The sequence below is a fragment of the Malus sylvestris genome, chromosome 17 (genome assembly GCF_916048215.2).
Source record: "Malus sylvestris chromosome 17, drMalSylv7.2, whole genome shotgun sequence".
Taxonomy (NCBI): Eukaryota; Viridiplantae; Streptophyta; class Magnoliopsida; order Rosales; family Rosaceae; genus Malus; species Malus sylvestris.
In genome coordinates, this window is record NC_062276.1 from 8,194,525 (window position 1) to 8,216,193 (window position 21,669).

The 21,669-nt window shown below is 33.1% G+C and overlaps 1 protein-coding gene and 1 pseudogene across 1 annotated transcript; both read left to right on the forward strand.

Annotated features, from left to right (window-relative positions):
• Window positions 1-7,937: 7,937 nt before the first annotated feature.
• On the forward strand, window positions 7,938-11,729 carry LOC126611746 (uncharacterized; annotated as a pseudogene).
• Window positions 11,730-20,010: 8,281 nt separating this feature from the next.
• LOC126612284 (uncharacterized) lies at window positions 20,011-20,746 on the forward strand. The gene has a single exon (XM_050280668.1). The coding sequence runs from the start codon at window positions 20,149-20,151 to the stop codon at window positions 20,560-20,562; it is 414 nt and encodes a 137-aa protein (XP_050136625.1). The 5' UTR covers window positions 20,011-20,148; the 3' UTR covers window positions 20,563-20,746.
• The last annotated feature ends 923 nt before the right edge of the window (window positions 20,747-21,669 follow it).

Below are 21,669 nucleotides of genomic sequence, written 5' to 3' on the forward strand. Positions count from 1 at the left end.
ACCAGACAACATATGGCGCCCATCTTTCATATCCCCTACTGGTCCTCTTACTGTTGGGGATTCGGTGATGAAAAATGACATGACTGCTGCGGTGGTGGCCCGGAACCTTGTCACCCCCAGAGATAACAGACTGCTCGCTAGACGGTCTGATGAATTGGCGGTTAAGGAGTCTCTGGCTCTTAGCGTGCAGTGTGCGGGTTCCGTGTCCAACATGGCCCAACGCCTATTTGCTCGAACCCGTCACGTTGAATCGTTGGTGGCTGAAATACAGAGTCTCAAAGAGGAGATTAGAGGACTCAAGCATGAAAATAAACAATTGCACAAGCTTGCACACAATTATGCCACAAACATGAAGAGGAAAATTGACCAGCTGCAGGAAAATGATGGTCAGATTTTACTTGATCACCGGAGGTTTATGGGTTTGTTCCAACCGCATCTGCCTTCGTCTTCTGGGGCGGCACCGCGTAGTGAAGCTCCAACTGATCAACCTCCGATACCTCCTCCTTCCGTGGCCCCGCCGACTGTTGAAGCTCCGCCGACTACTGAAGCACCACCTGACCAATGAATGTTTATTAGTTTACACATCATTGTAAAATATTTTTACTTTTATGTTTTTTATTTTTTTATTTTTGGCTTTTTTTTAAGTATGTAAATTAATGTAAAAAGACTTTGTTTAACCTTCCCCCACACTTAAACTAAATAACACAAACTCACAGAAATCAACCAAATAACACAACTAACTAAACAAAACAAAATGAAAGCAGTAAAGATAAGGGTGTAAGAATGCAAATCTGATTTGGTTAGCGATTCCAAAGTCTCCCTTCGTTGAATGCTTGGGTTGCCTCCCAAGAAGCGCTTGCTTTAACGTCCGCAGTCGGACGAATCTTTCCTTTAAACTCCCCTCGGCTCCAAAGCATGGAATTTATCTTTTAATGGGAGGTGATACTTGAAATGATTCGGCAATGGTTTAAATTCAAGAGTGGGTGCCTGAATCATCAAAATCAGAAACATGTTAGTATAAATTAAAATTAAAATTGGAGAAGATGGCTTACTTTCTTTTTCCGACACAAACTCAATGACAAACACCATATCTTTGAACATTTCCGGGACTTTGAACTTGGCCAGGTTTACTATGATGGTTGTGGCTTGTCCCGTGTCATCAAACTCAACTGCTTTGGGCTTGATTGTCTCATGCATAGCCTCTTGGATGTATTCTTGATATGCTTCAACCACTTCATTCTCTTGAATCCCTTTTCTTGGTGTGCAAGGTTCTTTGAACGTTTCAATACCATCGGGAACTTGTTTTGGTGCACCAAGAATTGGGATATCACTTTGCACCTTTGGAAGAGCTTCCACAATGTCTTTTTCACTCTCTTTGATATTTGGAATCAAAAACCTGCAAGGACAAAGGACATTCGGTGGAATAATGTTAGAATGAAGTGAATTTAGAACTTCCTCACCTGAGTTGGATGACATAGGGATTTGAGGAGCTTGCAGCAAGAATTCTTCTAAACTGCCCAGGTCGTCCTCCTCTTCTTCTGCTTGCAGCAGCAATTCATCCATGTTCGGGCTGTGTTTGGATGGTTCTGGGACAGCTTCATCCTTCATGTCACCTTCCAAAGTGATGGCTTCATCGATTTCACTTTCTGCCTTTGAATTTGCAATGTTTGAGTTGGAAAGTTCACTTTGATCTCGAATCTGTGCCATGAATTCCACAATCTGCCCAACTTGCATCTCCAATTCGTCCACTCTTTTGACTCGGTCTTGCATCTCCTGGTTTTGATTTTCTACTCCCTGATTCAAAGAGGTGAGTAACTTATTAAGTGTATCATTATCCAAGGACGTACCTAAATTGAATTGGGTTGATTGTTGTAGTGGCTGTGACGGTTCATATGGCCACTGATAGAACTCTTTCGATGGCGGCAATTGTTCTTCTTTTTGTAAACCCTGCGCCACATAAATTAGTCCTTCAAGAATTTCATTATAATTCATGGGCATACTTTGATTTGATTGGAATTGTTGTGGGGGATGTTGTGGTGGCTGCATAGGTCTTGGATAGAACTCGTCTTGCTGCCAATATCCACCTTGTTGAAATTGTTGAGGTTCATCCCACATATAATCTGAATTACCTCTCCAATCTGAATTGCAAGCGTTGGAAAACATGTTGCCCCTTGATTGGTTATAGCCTTGATATCCCCAAACATCTTCATTGGCAGAAAATTGAGGACTTTGATATCCTTGCCCATAGGGCACATCAGGTGTAGGGACACTTGGCATTGTGGTCCGTTCAGCATTATGAGTCAATTGAGCAGTGAGCTGTGCCAATTGAGCTTGAATGGTAGCAAGTGCCATGTCTCGCTCCATTTGTACCTAAAATCAAAGAAAGAAAAATAAATCAAATATCAAAAGTAAAATACACAAACACCAATATAAACATAAACAAAAACAAAAATAAAGGGATTAGCAAAGTTGCTAATCCCCGGCAACGGCGCCAAAATTTGATGCGAGAATTACTTGACACACAAATTAAACCCTCTTTTTGACAATTGTAGTATAGATGTAAGTAGGGTATCGTTCTAGGCCGGGGATTAGGAGGGATTGCTAATCTATTCTAAATTAATTTAAACATATTAAACAAGACTCAAGGACACAAAACTAGGCTAAAAACTCTAATAACTCGAAACACACTTAGAATGACTCAACATAATGAAAACAATCAATTTAGACACTAGGAACTGAAATGGACGGAAATTGAATTAAAAGACTAACAACAATGAAAACTAACTAAATAATATAATTTAATAATGGGGGGGGGTTTGGTTTTGACGAGAAGTAAATTAAACTTAAATAAATTACAGAATTGACAAAAGCATGAATTAAGGTGAAAGGATAGGTGACGGACTAGCTAGAGGGTTCTTCTCCACACATGACACATATGCAACCTAAATTGATTTTCAGTTGTTCTTCCAATAAATTGTGAATGACAATGTTCCAAGTTAATTAGGTCCGCTTAAATTAACTCTTAGATTTCCCTAGATTCATTGGATTGAATGGAATACGCATTACAACCAAATTATTCCTCATCAAAGTCCCTAACTATGGAATACGCATGATAGAGACATTCAACAAAGATCATTAAGTTCAACGGAAATCATAACATTGACTAGGCATTCATAACTATGGAATACGCATGTTAATCCAGCCTAGAATTCACTTAACACGATTGTGGATAACAACCTTCACTACTTGTGAATATAAGTTCATAACGATTAGGTGAAATTCACTTATATTCTAGCATCAAATTCATGCATGTAAATTAAGTATGCATTCTTAATCGACATACAAAAATAAGTTATCAATCAAGCAGTTAAGCAAATTAAATCACAACTCAGAAATCACAACTGAAGGTAATCAATTCATATTACAAATATATTCATGGCTTTGAACTTCCCCCTAGCTAAGTAGGGGATTAGTTCCTCATACTTGCAATTAAACAAAAACAATTGATATTAAACATAGAAAAACAAAGTAGAATACACCTAGAATGCTCCAACAACTCCAATGGAATGGCTAGCACAACTCCAAGCACTCCTCCTTCTTTGCAAGCCTTGGAACTAATGTAAATGTGTATGAATTTCTGTGTGTTTTTAATGAGGTTGCTGCCATGGTATTTATAGGAAAAGGATGGACTTGTTTAACACAAAATTCTGGTGGAATTGAGTAGGTGAGCAAGGCAAAGAGTGGGAATTGTTGGTGGGTTAGGTATTGAGTCATCCATTCACATGTCATGGTGAGTTAAGCATTGCATCATCCACTCACATGTCATGGTGATTTAAGCATTGCATCATCACTCAAATTTCTGGTGAAAGTGAATCAATGCCCACGGCATTGAAGAATTTCTTGGTTTTGAGTGAAGTTTTGGTCAATCCTTCTAGAAATTTATCCCTTCTTGGAACTTGTATTTGTTTCACCAGATTTTTAGCATGTTCATAGCCTCTTTTGTCTTCAAATTCGTCCATCCTCATGCCTCCATGCTTGCACAATCCAATCTTGGCCCAAAAATGCTCTAGAATGTTCCAAATTGCTTCTTTTTGCATACTTTGACACTAAAACCTGAAATTGCACGAAAATAACTTTAAACACTATAATTATCATAGTTTAGCTAATTAAAAGCAAGAAAACAAGCTAACTAAGTTGTATAAATATGCTCCTATCAACTACTAGTTATAGAGGAGACATGTTGTACACCCAAAAAATTTTCAATTGCTTCTCCTTTTTTGTTCGCATAATGCAATACCAACGCCATTTGCTCTTTAGTTGAAGCGTCACGTGATCCATCAACCAAAAGAGAAAAAAACGCACATTCCATATCTTTAGTGATTACATCTATAGTTTCAATGGCACAAGCACATACAAGATCTTTTTGAATATCGGAAGAAGTATACTTAAGATTCTTGGGAGTATTCTCAAACACAACATTCCTAACTTTCTCATTATGCTTAGAAAGAAATTGCATAAGCTTCAAATAATTACCCTTATTGATTGATTTCAACAATTCATCGTGGCCACGAAAAGGCAAACCTTGTCCCAATAACCATCTTGTGCACTTAAGTGCGGCACTCAATAAAGTATGATAATTAATGCGAACTTCATCGGTTTGCTTAATCACAAATGTTTCAATGTGTTGTTTTTGTGTCATCAAATCTCTAGCTTGTTGTACAACTTTATTATGAAGACTTCCAACACCTCTCTTATGGACTCGAAGATTTTCGGGTTCTTTCTTCCAATTTGTAAACTCTTTCTCAATGAAGACATCATTTCCAGTGCTACCCATTTGATCAAAATCACATTTGAAAAGATAGCAATAATGGCAAAATGCAACATCTTTTGATATACTATACTCCAACCACTTAAACTTATCAAACCAACCGATGATAAAACATCGTCTGTCGCTAACTTTTCTTGGCATGATGTGGTCTCTATGTTGACAAGGATCATTTTGGAGATAGTGTCTACGAATTGGTTCACGATAATTAGGTGGATAATCAAGCATTCGACGTCTATGTCCAGGGTCTACAGGAAGATTAGCCAATATTGCATCCAACTCAGTGGCATCACTTTGTTGTGACCTAACTTTGTTGTGACCTACTCGGAATATTAGAAAAGGGATTTCTTGGAATATTTTGAAGGAGAAGGAGGACTATTTGGAATATTTGAAGGACAATGACTACCCGAAATCTTTGAAGGAGGATTTAAGCATTGTTTCTTATAGTATCGTTCCATTACGTAACTGTAAAATGGAAAGAACAAAAATTCTTAGACTCTTAGTCCTAGAGTAGACTATACTAGTATGCATAATAACTAATCCAACCGACAATTCAATTAATCAATACCAATAAGCATACAAATTATTCAATAAACAAAAATTCAATTCAACTAATCATATGAATAATTGTAGGGAACTTTAACGAAAAGCACCCGGTACTGTTCACTTTAATGAAAAACCACATTTTTACACTAAAAAGTCAATCCTGTTACTATTCACTTTACCCTTTATTTTGTCCTTATCATTAAAACTCAAAGTTTTCAAGCCATTTTCATTAGTTTTCCTATAATTGTATACATAATACATTATGTGATAATTCAATTAATTAATCAATAATCGAGAATTCAAATTTTAATTTTTACCCTAAAAATATTTTCATAATTTCATATCAATAATCATAGAATCATATCAATAATCAATAATCAATAACCATATCATTACCATATGATTCTATACCAATTAAAAAAAATTCGTTTTAAATAATTAATTAGGGTTAGGGATTATAAATTTCAGGAATTAAAAAATTTACCTAAACAGTGGCTTTGAAAGCAGAAAGATAGCGGCTAAAAAGTAGCTATTGTAGTGGCTGGTGGCTAGCGTGGCAGCAAAAGGCCAAACGGTGGGTGCTGACGGGTGGGAATTTCCGTTCCATTTTCTGCTTCGAATTAGGGGGCAGCGGCTGCTCTAATTGGAGATTGAAAAAGGGAAAATGACACGGAGATAAATTGAGCGGGACGAGGGACACGCGGTCCCCCTATATAATTTTATCTTTTTTTCCAACTTATACGAAACGGTGCCATTTCATTTTGTTTTTTTTTCACCAGGACCCAAATGATGTCGTTTTGGCCTGGATGTTAAAAAAAAAAAAAAAAACTCAGCTCTGTGCAAAGCAGACACACCGGAGAAAGGGAGTAGTAGAAGCAAAACTAGTGGATTTTTTGGCGAGGGGAGGGGCTGAACCAGCGCTCCAGTCTTGTTTTTCCGGCAAGGAGAATGGCGGCCACCACTCCTTACCCTCATGTGGCTTTGCCACCGCTTATATAGTGTGAATTTAAATAGCACAGTGTATTATATAGTGTAAATTAAAGTGTGAGAAACCTAATATAAGGTATCTTTGGGCACAAAAGAAGTCGTAATTAACGTTTCCTAATGCGTTGCTTTATTGTCATTCACTTTTTGGATTGGCAAGCACTTGCTTTTTTCTTTTTCCCGTGTAAAAGATTAATTACATCGATGATAACCATTATGATCAAGAATGAATGTGTTGTGAACATATCTCAATTTGCTTGCTTTTAATTGTGGTTTGTGAGTGAACGTTTAATTTATTCTACACCTGATAAATTGGAGATTGTTCTTTGTTTGTCTTTTTTTTTTCTTTCCAAATTTGGTTGTTTGCTTTGATCTTTCCTTTTTAGAAAATTCGTGAATTTCCTATTACTGTATACTGGATTCATTTTTATGTTTATTTTGCAGTTGTGTTATTGTGGTGGATAAGTCATGTAAAGCATAATTTAAAGTCTTCAGATAAAACCAGAGGCAACTAATTATTTTTGGTTTATTCGCATCCAGTTATGTTTGGTCCAATCTATGACTGACTGTGTAGCTATATTGTTATTGCGGTTTAATTAAGTGTAATGTAGGTTAATGAGGGTTCCCAATTGTCTTTTGCTTCTTTGTATTAACTCATACTTTAATATGTCATGTCATCGATAAATCAATTATGGTTTAGATTTCACTAGGCTGTGAATATTTACATTTGCTGGTGGTGTTGACCTTTGTTTTTTTTCAAGCTGTTTAGCTTGCTATTGTTATATGGCATGAAGGTTTTTTAGTTGGCTCTCTGACTGTATTATTGTGGTGGTTAAATTTGGTGTGGTGAAACAACTGATGATCGTTGCTCCTTTAGATGGAGTCATGCATTAGTTTAGCTTATGAGTCATAAATTTTTAATTATAATTTGTTCGTTAGTTTGCTTGAATAAGAGCTGATAAGATTTAGTACCCTTTGCCAATTTGTTGATAAAGTCTAAAAATACTCTTTATCTTGGTTTTAATGACATGAATGAATTCCATCTAATAATTAAATGGTGTTGTTATTTGGTTATAGGAAAAACTAACAAGTGTTTCCTCTGTTAGCCCATCGCTAATAAATTCTCTTTATTTTTTGCACACAATGATAGTTTTTGGCAAGTATTTAGATATCATGATTTTCAAGTTTTTGTTTCTCATAGGGATTTATTTGTAATATAACGTTTGTATCCGTATTTTTCGTTTTGTTAACTAGGTTATGGTGTTCTGGACATGCCTATTTAATGTTGATTATTTCTTGCATGAAAATCATCTCAACGTTTAATGAAATTTGATAGGATCCACGAACAATAAATTTTGACTATTCTATTAATCAAAAGAGACTGACAACTGATTTAGTGATTGTATGTGTTTTGATTTGACTATTATTGTTGGATAACTGTTCTCAGTAGATTTCAATTAAAGTTTCTCTATCTATTTATAATATTGATAAAAATGGATATTATAGTGTGGCTAGTATTTTAAACTTTTTCCCTACGCCATTTATAAATTTATAGAATTTGTATTTCGTTTGTATAGATTAAATGGAAGACAAAGGTCCAACTCCGCTTGATCAATTGGTGGCATATAAAAAGGTTGACATAATTAAAGTACGTGTTTGTAGGATATGGAGACTGAAGTATCCAGGCATGGGCGACAAATATACAGGCATGCATTGTATGTTGGTTGATGAAAAGGTTAGTGATAATTTTTTGATGAAATTAGTTTATAGACATTGATCTTCTATGTTAAGAATGAATTATTTGTTTTAAAGCACATGATATAGTTTTTGTACTCTCTGTATTAAATATTGTGTACAATTTATTTCTAAACTCTTTATTCTCCGATTTTATGTTGTCCAATCATACATTCATTTTTGCATTTACCTGCACAGTTTTTTTTTACACGTACTCATCTCCTTCGTACTGTTAGTTACTATTGTTAATTTACTGTTGCTATTTACTATCCATGTTGCTATTTAATATTTGTCATGTATGCCTAATTCCATGTTATTTCAACTATAAAATAACAATTTGCTTATCCACAGTGTTTTCAATGTTTTTTTTTCTTCTTATTTTTTGATCTCTTTAATTGTCAAGCAACAAGCTATCAAAGCGTCTTCTAATGAAATTGACTATGAAATAATAGTTCCAAAGATTGAAGCATGTGATTGCTATGAAATCAAGAATTTTCGTACTAACAAGACAAGAGCTCAGTATATAGTTGTTCCGCCTGACATCCACATCATATTCACTTCCAAGACAGTTTTTAAGAAGGTTCCAAATGTCTTTCCGCCTATTCCACGACACAAATTTTTCTTGCAAGATTATAACAGACTATATCCTCGGTTAAACAAGCTTGATATATTGACAGGTAATGATATGCATAAATAAGCATATTAATATGTGTTAGTGCTTATTTTATTCAACGTTTTCCTATGAACTTACCAATTTGGTTTTTTTTCAAATTTGAAGATGATATTGGGCACCTAGTTGTAGTCCAGCTTCTAGAATCAATACAGATCAATCAGAGAATTGATCACAAATGTGATTTGGTCATACAAAACATCTAGTCATTTCATGTCCATGATAAAATTTAAAAGTTTTTTACCTCTCAATTGTCTAATGGTCATATTCTTCTGTTAAAAATAGTTTAAAGAATTTTAAATAAAAAGTTAAGATTTTCGTGAGTTTTAAAAAAAAAAATTTCTTTTTGGCTTTTGTTGTTTTACAGAAATGAAGAGGGTAAGATTACACTATGGTTAGATGTTGCACATGACTTTTCTGCTCTCTCATTAGTACAGCTACCCCAACCAATCATTGTTGTTTTTACAAGCTTGAGGGTTAAACTGTTTGCAGGTATTTACTTTAATAAAAAAATTATTTGTTTTCTATTTTCTTTCTAATCTGTGTAGCTATTAAATTGGCTTTTGTATTGTTTCTCTACGCTTGCAAAACCATGTTAGGTGATTTTATTTTATGAGAAGTGTGTTAAAACATTGACTGCATTAATGTCTCATTTCCTTATGTATGCACAACCAAAAAATGTTATCTTATGATGTTATGTTAACACAAATTATCATTTGTGTATCTAACCTGTTGTCTTCTTATTAATTTCATTCTTGGAAGATCATTACAAGTATAAATTAGCAGTTTTTCTAGATATTAATAAATATATTTCAGTTAATCATAATCAAAGATAGCTTCTCACATAAAAGAGTAACACAGCTGATTAGAGATCCACATCATGTTCGCAAAAAGGATGTTATTACCATAATAAACATATTGCACATGTTGTTTTTTATACAAGAAACTTAATTTTTATCCTGCCCTTTTTGAATTAGATATGATTTATTGTGATACACAATATCTAAAATCTATAGAACAATCTTAAATTCTATAACCTACAGTTTACAAATTTTGTTTAGCTAGATTGAAAACTATTTGAACTGTCAATTAATACATAATTTTTACCTTTTTCTGTCTTTACTTTTGTTTAATGCACAGACAACATCATCTTGAATAGCATTGGTTCAACACTTAGATCCAGACATTCCAAAATTGAATACGTACAAATCAGTATGAGTCCATTCATTCTCATAGAATGAGAATCATCGTGTGGTTAAAATTTTCTTTTAAAAAAATTTATTTTTATCTCCCTATTTTACCAATCTTCAATTTAAACTATTATATGTTTTCAAGCTAACCTCATTCTATTAAAACATTGCCTCCTTCTTCCAAGCAAGCCAATGAGGAAAAGATCTTGCAAACTAGGAAAAAGGTGACAATTAAGGAGTTAGGGTATTTGGATCCTGATTTATAAGGTATATGCAATACTTTTTTTTATTATTATTGTGTTCAATGAAAACGCTTTCAATTGTTTTTAAGTCATTTGATAAAACTTATCTATTTAATAATTCGTGCATGTACAAATATAAATTTTTTACCATTCTGCAGAATGATACGTTTTTGTGCAAAGCGTCAATCAAGCAATACAACACGAGGTATGAATGGTGGTACACAGCTTGCCCTACGTGCACAAAACAAATGTATAAAGATCCAACAAGTGGTCAACTAATTTGTCAGAAGCATCCAAATCAAATTTCCACTCCATAATAACTCTAACACTGTTTTTCAATTTTTGTGTTTTATGAATCCTTCCAAGCTTAGATTGCATTGAATCCAAACTTTTTTAGGAATACAAGGTTAGAAAATAATTTGTTGTTGTTTATCACTTCGATGGATGATGATTGTCTAACCATTTATTATGTGTCTTAACAATCCTCTCACGCTTATATTACATTAAATCCAAACAATTTTAGATATATAAAGTTAGAAAATAATTCGATGTTGTTAATTACTTTGATAGATGATGATTATTTAAGAGATTATTGTATTGTCACGGATTTTCATAGATAACGGTTCTTTTAAACATTTATTGGATGTACATTTTATGTTAAAAAATAATGTAATGATTATACATTCGTGAAAGAAAATGTAGTAAAAAAGAATCAGACAAAATAAAAACACTCAAATACAAAATCATAGTATACTTCAATTTTATCATATGGTTAATCCTAGAATTAAAGTATAACATTTAAAAATTTAATACGAATCCAACTTTAAACTCATTGAACAATTCATGGTTTTTTTATCTATGCATTGTGCTTTTAAATGAAGGTACAAAGTGTTCTTGGTCCTTAAAGATGAAACAGACGAGATCACTGCTCTAATTATTGGCATAACGGGTGAAAAAGTTTTTGGCATGCCCTGTAAAGATTTGATTTTCAATCAGAGATCAGCAGATCAAAAACAGTTGCCAAGTGAGTTTCTTAGGCTTATAAGGCAAAAAAAAAAAATTCAACTTCGATATGGAAGCAGGAGAAATTCACTGAACTCAAATGATTTTCTCATCTACAACATATCTGGTGACCTGACCATTCAGCCAGTAACTCCACAATCTCTGAGTAGAGAAATTACAGTCTCTTCTACAACAGTTTCGCCTTCCACTACACTTGTTGACACAACCGGGGAATCGGATAAAAGAAAGAGAGAATCAGTTAGAAGAGCCCTTTTTATACCATCTGAAGAAAAAAAAAAGGTTATGCACTATATATCAATATTTTTAATTGCATCTCAAATTCAACTCAATCTATTGTAAATTTATGTCTTGAATATTTTTTACACAATGAAGAAGAAGAAATAACTGAAACAAATATACAAGATCCGGATCAGGTTCCGATCAAATTGTTGAAAAGAAAATCGTCACCAACCAGCTCAAAAACAAACCTTGCTTCGTACAAAAAAACTAGGTAACTCTGGTTTATTACTAGTTGTTCCATGCTATGAATCTGTTCATCTTCAAAATTTATTACTAGTGTATTAACATTTTCTTTCATTTTTAGCTTCCTTTTTTTTCTAATGATCAAAACTGTTTTATTTGCAGCAACTGCTTCTAGCAAAAAACTTTTGCTCATGTGTTAAAAGGATGTTGTCATGTGTTATCCAAAACAAACAAGTATTGGTTAACATTTTTGTGTGTGTAAAAGTTAATCCTAACATGAATTCCCCATTCTTTTTGTGTATATAAACAATGTGCTCTTTTGCAATATTTTATGTTCAAGTAGTCATACCAATGAAGGACTAGGATGACTGTTAAGGGGGAATTGGTACCATGTTTTGTGTAGTAAACTTTTTATCTATGTAATGAACTAAATCTAGCTAGGAGATGAAGTTTAGATGCTTTTGCGGATGTTGAACTGGTCATTGGTATTATGGGTGGGTTCAATTCCATTTGGTTCGGTTTTTGGCCGAAGCCAGAAATCAAACCTAATTCACTGTTTGATTCAATTCGATTTTTTGTTGGTTTTTTTCGGTTTCGGTTATTTTCGATTCGGTTTCAGTCCGATTCGGTTTTTATCATGAAAATTGTTTTTTTTTTTAATCTAAAAATTGGTAAATAAATAAATCTGGAAAGAAAAACACCAACAACAGACTCGATCAAACCATTATTGTAATCCACAAAGCACAAATCACAGCAATAATTACATCCATTAAGCTGAAATTCAAATAACCAACAAACCCACAACACAAAAATTGAACAAAATATGCAAATTGGCTTACTATTTCCCCACCAATCGGACCCAGATAGGATTATGAACAAAAACAACAACACATAACTTTAAACCAAAATTGCAGTCTCCCCTTTGAAATTTACCCTAAATAAAAACCCATAAATCAAAAAAATAAACAAGAGACATTGGGGAGCTTAGCCTGGAGTGAAAAGATCGAGAAACAGAGCGACCAATCTGAGAAAAAATCAGAACTTAGATGTCACAGGGCGGTGGGTAGGCTGTCCAAATGGCGAGAGTGGGCTGTGGGACAAAGGGAGGGCTGGCTGGGGGGTTGTGGAGAGACGAATGGAGAGTTTGAGGAAGGGAGGAAGTCTGGAGGTTTAGGGAGAGAGAAGGAAATCCCATAAAGACTAGGATTGAAATACTGCGGCTGGAGTGACTAAGATTTTGTTAATTCTAGAAATCACTATAGATTCGAATCTGTATAAATAGTTTACTAGTACAAACATAGCACAGCAAAACCTGTTGCCGAGTTGGTTATTTTTTTTGTTCAATTTGACAGCTTCGGTCCGGTTATTTTTTTAGTTTGATGTTTTTTTGCCCCGGTTTGACTTTCAGTCTGATTTTTTTCGGTTTTCAATTTTTCAAACTCACCTCTAATTGGTATGCATTTCAAAATTGTTATGTTATTGGTACTTTCGGTGATCTTTGGCACAAGTTTTTTTTTCCAGAACTAATCTTTTATATTATTATTATTATATATTATCATCATCGTCATCATCATCATCATTAAACTCAAATAATCTTGGGGTTGTGCTGAAAAAATGCATATGGTAAACAATTTTTATTTTTGAACAAACAATATTATTTACACTAAGGATGAGGGAGTGGGCTAAGTCTCATAATAGACCAACCATAATAATGTGGTTCAATTTCACATTTGGTGAAAATCGAACCTAAGACCTGTCACTTGCAAGTGAAGAGGAATATCATTAGACGGTAGCACTAAGTGGCATATGTAAAACAATTAGATCATACAAGAAAATTGCATATTACAATTGGAATTTTTTTGGTAAAAGCATATCACAACGGGTTTTTTCTTTTTCTTTTTCTATTTTTGTAAACGGGAAAATTGAATATCACAAGAACAATTGTGAAATCAACTTGGCAGGAAAAATTAATTTTGAAAAGGGATATCATTCACAAGAATCCTACAACTCAGAATTGGAAAGACCACTATACTTTAAATTTGATGGAAAAGAAGACATTTGACTGAAGGACCACTCGTGCAACACAAAGTTAAGTTGGAGGACAAAAAAAACTAATATGAAAGTTTAAAAACGAAAACTAAACATAGAGTAAAGTTCAGGTACCTTTACTACCACGCACCCCACAAAAACTAAAAGGACAATAAGCTTGGCACTATATAATCCATCCACACATGCATACGCGGAACAAGCTCCAATATTTGGTAAGGAAATCAATAAAACTATGAACATAAATACCCGATCCCATGTGAGAGATGCTTACAGCCACTCTACTTTTAACGCGTAAAACCCTCTCATATTATATATATATATATATATATATATATCCCTGCAGTCTCTGTGTGTATATATCTCATATGTATAAATATATATATATATATATATATATATAATTATAATTTCAACGACCCTGAAATCGTGGTTTACGTTGCAGAAGTTGAAAATAATGGTTTCACATGATATGCAGTGAACCCACCTCACCATGCAGAGCATCTCCATCACATGCAGTGAACCCCACCCGACCACCCTTACCTACCAATTACGTAATATAGGTGTCCCTTGTCCGAAAGATTAGTTTGCGGCGACACATATGTTACTAATTGCTAGCCTTGACTTGTAATTTACTTGCTGATTGAAAAATGTTTTCTTATCACCATAGTCTGATATATCGATAATATCGACGAAATATCGAGGATATTTCGATTTTTTCAAATCACAGATATTTCGGAACATATCCATATACATATCGTACAAATATCGACGATAATATCGGAAAATATCGATGTCGATAATTTCGCTCACACTTCAGCAATATTTTGTCAAAATATCGGTGTAATATCGCTAAAATATTGATGTAAAGGAAGGAAAAAAAGTACCATAGTCTGAAATATCGATAATATCGACGAAATATCAAGGATATTTCGGTTTTTTCGAATCACAGATATTTCAGAACATATCCATGTACATATCGTACAAATATCAACAATATCGATGTAAAGGAAGGAAAAAAAAGGAAAAAGAAGAAAAAAAAAGGAAAAAAAAGAGAGGAAAAAAAAACACAAAGGGAATTTGAACCCCTCCCATTTTACTCCTCCAACACCTTAACCACGATATATCACTTATGTTTTTGTGATAATATGCTAAAATATTTATATTTATATGAGTGGCATGTTAACAATTACATGCAAAACTATTTTGGGGATTTATCATTTAATGAATACTCTTCACAATAAACTTACTCTACACATAGAGATGATGAAGATAGTGAAAAATTTGAACCTCATAGGAACTTTTTGTGGTACTAAATCACTCAAGTATCTTACCATGCAATGTATAAAGTGTAAAATATTGTAGTAAATCATTATATATAAATGATTATGGTGTGTTTAATCTTTTTTTCATTATTTACTACATATTTTCTACACTCACAGTGTTTGTCAGCTCGTTGTATAATCAACTTAAATCAGTTAAATACATCATGTAATGCATTTCTTACTAATTTTTTTTTATAAACTAATAGATAATTGACTAAATAAACATTCTCCAAAGTTTCAATAAAAATTTCCAAGTTTTTCTTACAATTTCCGTGGTTTTTATTCAATTTTTATCGATATCGATAATATCCCGATATTTCCATCGAAATTTCCATCAAAATTTCCATATTTTTGGACTACCGATATTTCCGATATCATCGATATTTTATACCATGCTTATCACTACTAGACACTAACTACCTAAATTTTATGTTGTCAGATTGTAAATTCATACCAACTATTAATTATATCGATAAATTCAATACGTGAAAACTCTAACATATATATTAATTTAAATACCACACAACACAAGCTAAATAATATTCTCTTACCAAACTTTTATTGTCAGACAAATGTTTATATTGTTTACTCAATATATGTTGTGAATTCATTTGTTGGCTTTGACTTTATGTTTTACTAGTTGTTTTAAGAGTATGATCTGTCCAAGTAAAAATTCCATCAAGTCTGCCTTCTGCACGTCATCGTTTCAATAGCCTATAAACAAAAACCAGTTCATCATAACACGCAATAATATAAAAGCACTGTTCTAGCTTATGATATGAGCTCATATGACACTTTAATTCGATAGATGATGAACTTGTTATCCATGGACGATTCCTACAGTTTTATATGCTTAATATTGTAATATAAAAGGCAGTTAAAAGTTGGTGAAGCCCATCTGCGTAGCAAAATTTGCAGGTGATCAAGATGTAACATATTATTATTAATGCGTATCAAACTTGCATATATAATTAAGGAGCAGGTTACATGACACAAATACATTGTTATCGTGATTCTCATATCAATAACATGTCATATTAAAAATATCTATACGTGTCGTTAAATTATTGACATAAGACGCCACTGCAGAAGTATACTATGTGGCACTACCATGTTAAATGTATCCTTCTCGTATAATGGGGTAGATCACTTCACTAGTAAAAAAACATCCTTGTGCGACGAAAACACATCGTTGCCCAAAGTCACTTTGCACAATGAAATTATAAACTTTGTTGCGCAAAGTCTTACGTGACAAAAAACACATCGTCACGCAAAGTCTTTACAAAAATAAATAAAATAAAAAAATTATTATTTTAAATCTTTGCGCGACGTATTTCAAATATTTCGTCACCTAAACCAATTTATTTTCGTTTTTTATTTTGTACATATAACACTTAAGAAATTGAATGGTATATATATTTACTAAGTAGCTTTAAATTTATTATTGTAGTTCAGATCGAGTTTTTGTTAGAAAAATATATTATTGTAGTTCGGATCGGATTTTTGTTAGAAAAATGTATTTTAAATTGACGATTGAATTAGTTCATTATATTCATATATGGTCAAGGAGTGTAGCTGTAAAAAAACATCAAAATCGGAGTTGAAATAACCGTTAAATCGTGATTTTTCGTTTATAACCATCGAAAAGTTTTGTCCCATTCGTTGATCTCTGAATGTTTGTTTCTTACGATTTTTGGCGTATATGATCTCGAAGTATATACAAACAAGTTTGACGGTTGGATCGTTGAAACTAGTTTTGTAGAATGCGTATCCCATCAAAATAATAGATTCACTAACAATTAGAGTTTATGTATACTTTCATTAAGTATAACACAAGATTTTATGGTATCCATTAGTGTAAATATTTTAAATTGAAGATCAACTTCATTCATTGTATTCACATAGGGTCAAGGAGTGTAGCTGTAAAAAATCATCAAAATTGGAGTTAAAATAACCGTTAAATCGTGATTTTTCGTTTATAACTATCAAAAAATTTTGTCATGTTACTTGATCTCTGAATGTTTGCTTTTTGTGATTTTTGGTGTATGCAATCTCGAACTATATAAACAAGTTTGACGGTTGGATCGTTGAAACTAGTTTCATAAAATGCGTATCCCATCAAAACAATAGATTCACTAACACTTAGAGTTTATTTATACTTTCATTAAGTATAACATAAGATTTTGTGGTATCCATAAGTGTAAAATATTAAATTGAAGATCGAATTCATTCATTGTATTCATATAGGGTCAATGAGTGTAACTGTAAAAAATCATCAAAATCGAAGTTAAAATAACCATTAAATCGTGATTTTTCGTTTATTCATGTAAGTGTAGCTATATACATGCGTCGCGCAAACCAATTTATTTATTTTTTTATTTTATTTTATATTATAAATTTTAAAATATAGTTGTTTTCATAAGTTTTTATTATTTTTTAAAAAAATTGTGCGAGGAATATCCGAATATCAATATTTCATCGCCTAAATATTATTTACTTATTTTTTATTTATTTTTATATTTTATATTGTTAACTAAATTTTTTTTCTTTGCGCGACGAATACACATTTGGTCACCTAAACCTTATTTATTTTAATTTATTTATATTTTAAATTGTAAAATAAATTATTTTCTTTTTTATTATTTATAAAAATTATTTTTATATATTTTGGGTGACTAACCAAAATTTTGTCGTGCATAATCCTCAAATTTGGATGGGAGCCAAAAATGGGACACGGGATTTTTTTTTTTAAGACTTTGCGCGACCAATATTTCATTGCGCAAAACTTTGTGCAACCAACACTTCATCATGCAAAACTCTAAAAATTTGGGCGGGCACAAAAAATGGGTCGCGGGAAATTTAAAAAAAAAAGATTTTAAGACTTTGTGCAACCAACACTTCGTCGAGCAAAACTCTAAAAATTTGGGCAGGCACCAAAAATGGGATGCGGGAATTTTTTTAAGACTTTCCGCAACCAATATTTCGTCGCACAAACTTGTATCCTTCGTTGTGCAAAGTGATACGGCTTTTAAAACCAAAATAACTCTCCACCATTTTCTCAATTTCTTTCTACTCTTACCGCCTCTCTCTTTCCCTCTCCCCAAATCCGACCCTCTCTCTCACACTCACTCCTCTCACTTAATCTCTCTTTCTCTCTTCCCTATCTCTCACTCTCACTCACTCTCTCATCTCTCACATTATCTCATCTAATTCTCTCACACTCACTCCTCCCTCTCATTCTCACTCACTCTCAATCTTGCCAAAAGGTATATTCTCCCCAAATTTTATTTTTTTTTCCATTAATATGTGTTTTTAGAGTTAGTTTTGAGTTTGGTGCCAGGTTTGGGATCAAGTATAGGATGAGGAGTGGAGTTTGGGTATACCAATTTTTGGGGAGATTATGCCATTTTTTTGTTATTTGACCTTTTTTTTGTAGGGAATCGTCGGGACTTTGATAGCTAAAGTTGAGAATTAGGATGCTATCGAAACATATCCCCCCGCCACTACCACCACAATAGACTTGTATTAGGATTTTATTATTGTACTTTGTTAATTTATATGTACATTTTGAATATATTATATGTATTGGATAATTTGATCACTATTTTTCATATGTAATTTTATTTTGAATATGTCAATTTAAACTAAAGTAATTAAAAAAATAAAATCATACAATTAAATTAAATTAAAAAGGTAAAAATTCGAAAAATCTTGCGCTACCAAATATTTCGTTGCGTAAACAATTAATATAAGAGAAATAATAAAACAAAAAGTCAAAAACCTTGCGCGAAAAAATATTTCATCGCGCAAAATAATAAATGAATTTATTTTAATTAAAAAATTTTAAAAACAAAATTTTTAAATTTAAAATATTTCGTCTACGATTAATTTTTGTCACTCAAATCCTATCGTCACGAGCTCTGCGAGACGAACCATGTGCGACGAAATTGTACTTTGCACAAAGTGTTTTTGATAGTAGTACTTGCTGAATTGGATCATGATGAAATATGTATATCTTAAGTGCACGAACAGAGTGCCATTGATTTGTACGATTGATTATTTATGAGATCATCCCATCGTCATCAAATTAAGTAGCTAGCTAGATAATTGGATTAGGACTATAGAACAGCAATGATCCGAGCTGGATTATACCAACTTTCTTGCATACTTAATTCTGATTGATACCCTCTTTTGGAAATATGTACATTGCATAGAATCCAGCAAATATGTGGAAACAAAACATACCATCAGCAACAAATTTAAATTAAGCATCATCTAGTGTCATCTACGGTGGCTATACCTTATATATGTTTAGCAGTACTAGTAGGGGGACGGACTTGATTAAATTAGAATTAGTATTAATCTAAGTTTAAGCTCAACATATATACATACGTATTGGACTGATTTGAAGAAATCTTAATCATTACTAGAATATAGACACACACAAAGTGTGTGAGAAAATTTTCTATTTTTGTTTTTGAAATAGAAGGAGAGGAGAGGAGAGTGATAGAGAATGGGGGAGTGGGAAGTTTTTTTTTTTTTTAAGTAGAGATATGTTAAGATTACATGTAGGTAAGACTTAAAAAAAACAGCAAAATTTGATTGTGTGAAATTACATTTATGCCTCATATTTCTTATTCATGTTCTATTTTAATTAAAGGATTAAACTGGTAATTTCATATAATTTTGGTTGACAATGAGTGTTTTATTAATTTGTAGAGATATCAATGCCGATACTTTTGGCTTGTGGTTGGTTGACCAATACTAAAGGTAAAAAAACTCAACAAAAGGTTACTTTAACATAAAACAAACACTACATACAATTGTGCATGAGAAATTGAGAATTGCTTAATAATTTTATGTGAGGAAGTGTGGTGTTGGTCTCGAGCAGTAATTAAAAGTTAATCCCACTTTTTCTTTCAAATATTCGGCGCAACAAACCCAACCTCATGTGCTTTCTCCACCCTCCTTCCCTCTATATCTTTATACAACACTTTTATATAACCCCTCCCACCTCTCTCTCTCTCTCTCTCTCTCTCTCTCTCTCTCTCTTTGATATTCTCTCTGCCAAGTACTCCATTTTTTTCTTGAAAACTCAGCTATGGGAAATTGTTTGAGAAGTAATAACAAGATTTCGTCACAAGATTATGAGAAGCATGAGACGGCAAAGGAAGTCGAAACCCTAGAAGCAACAAAAACAGCAATGCCATTGCCATCCAAGTTGAAGCAGGAGAAGAAGTCTGTGAGGTTTAATTTACAAGATGATCAAGAAATCGGCAGATGTAGAGGAAATATTCCTGATGATTCTAAAAGTGGTGGAGCTGTGAGGATTAGACTGGTGATGACTCGGGAGGAGTTGAAACAGCTGCTGAATTATAAGAAAGATTCAAACCACTCTTCTTTGGAGGAATTGCTGAGTTCTCTGAAGTCCAGAGGAACTAGGGTTTCTGAAATTAATGGAACAAGTGGTGATGATGAAAGCATAAGCAGTAGTAGTTGCTGGAGGCAACTTTAGAGAGCATTCCAGAGTATCAATATTGATGTATGTATGTATGTACATACACACTAATTGTAGAATTAGAAAACTGGTTTGATTATGTTTGATGTGTGGCCTAATTAGTATTTATCATTTAATCACCATATCATCAGTGTACTTTCACTTTTGTGTTGCATAAATTGAAGAGACAATTAGAAAAGTATGTGATCGTTTTCAACCGTCGAATATAATACCAACACATTTCTGCTTTACTAAGTTGCAACTGCGACCAAATTATTGTTGAAGACAGTTAGGCATTTAATTTTTGAAACTTTTGAAAGTAGTCTCTCACATTCTGCTAGGGAAGAAATAATAAAAATGACAAAAGCTGACGCCACAAATTTCATCCCCAAAAATCATATTTTGATTGCACCTCAACAATATCAATTGTACTTAAACTGTTAGATAATTATAGTCAATGATACTGTAATTATAGACTTGAATTTAGTGAAGCTGGCTCTACTCCAAGTTCAATGCCCCCACCCTCAAGGTTAAAATAAATTAGAGTGTCGCTCTTAATAGAAAAAATTAGAGTCTAGTGTTTAAGCTTAGAATTAGAAGAACGCATGCATTGCCTGCGATAACAAGGTTGTGATTGATCCTACCTACAGAGTTCGTGAGGAGCAACCATAAACAGTAATAAATGGATTGTCGAGGTTTCGAGTTCGATTCATAATGAGTTTGATACCTAATTATAACCAACTCTTTACGTTGTTTGATCCAAATTTCCCTCCCCTAAAATCCTTGTATCAAAAGAGAAATAGAAGTAAGACAGAAATAACTGTTGGAGAATAGAATCCTGCATCGGTCATATGACAAAATAATATATAACTAATATATGGTAGTTTCCACCCCTAATATCATCGAGACTTTTTGTAATAAAGTCCAACACCTAGCAATCGGTGGTTAAGTTGGGACAATATCAATGACATTGGTTGCCTATAAAGTTACCATAGTATCAAAGCATACTATTCTTTCAACACGTTCCGGGTCCAATTTACTAGACTCGAATGTGCCTAGCTCTAGCTTAAGGATGTTGAATGACTGGGTCCTAGAAAAGTTGCGTTGGTTCTAGTCCCTGAATGA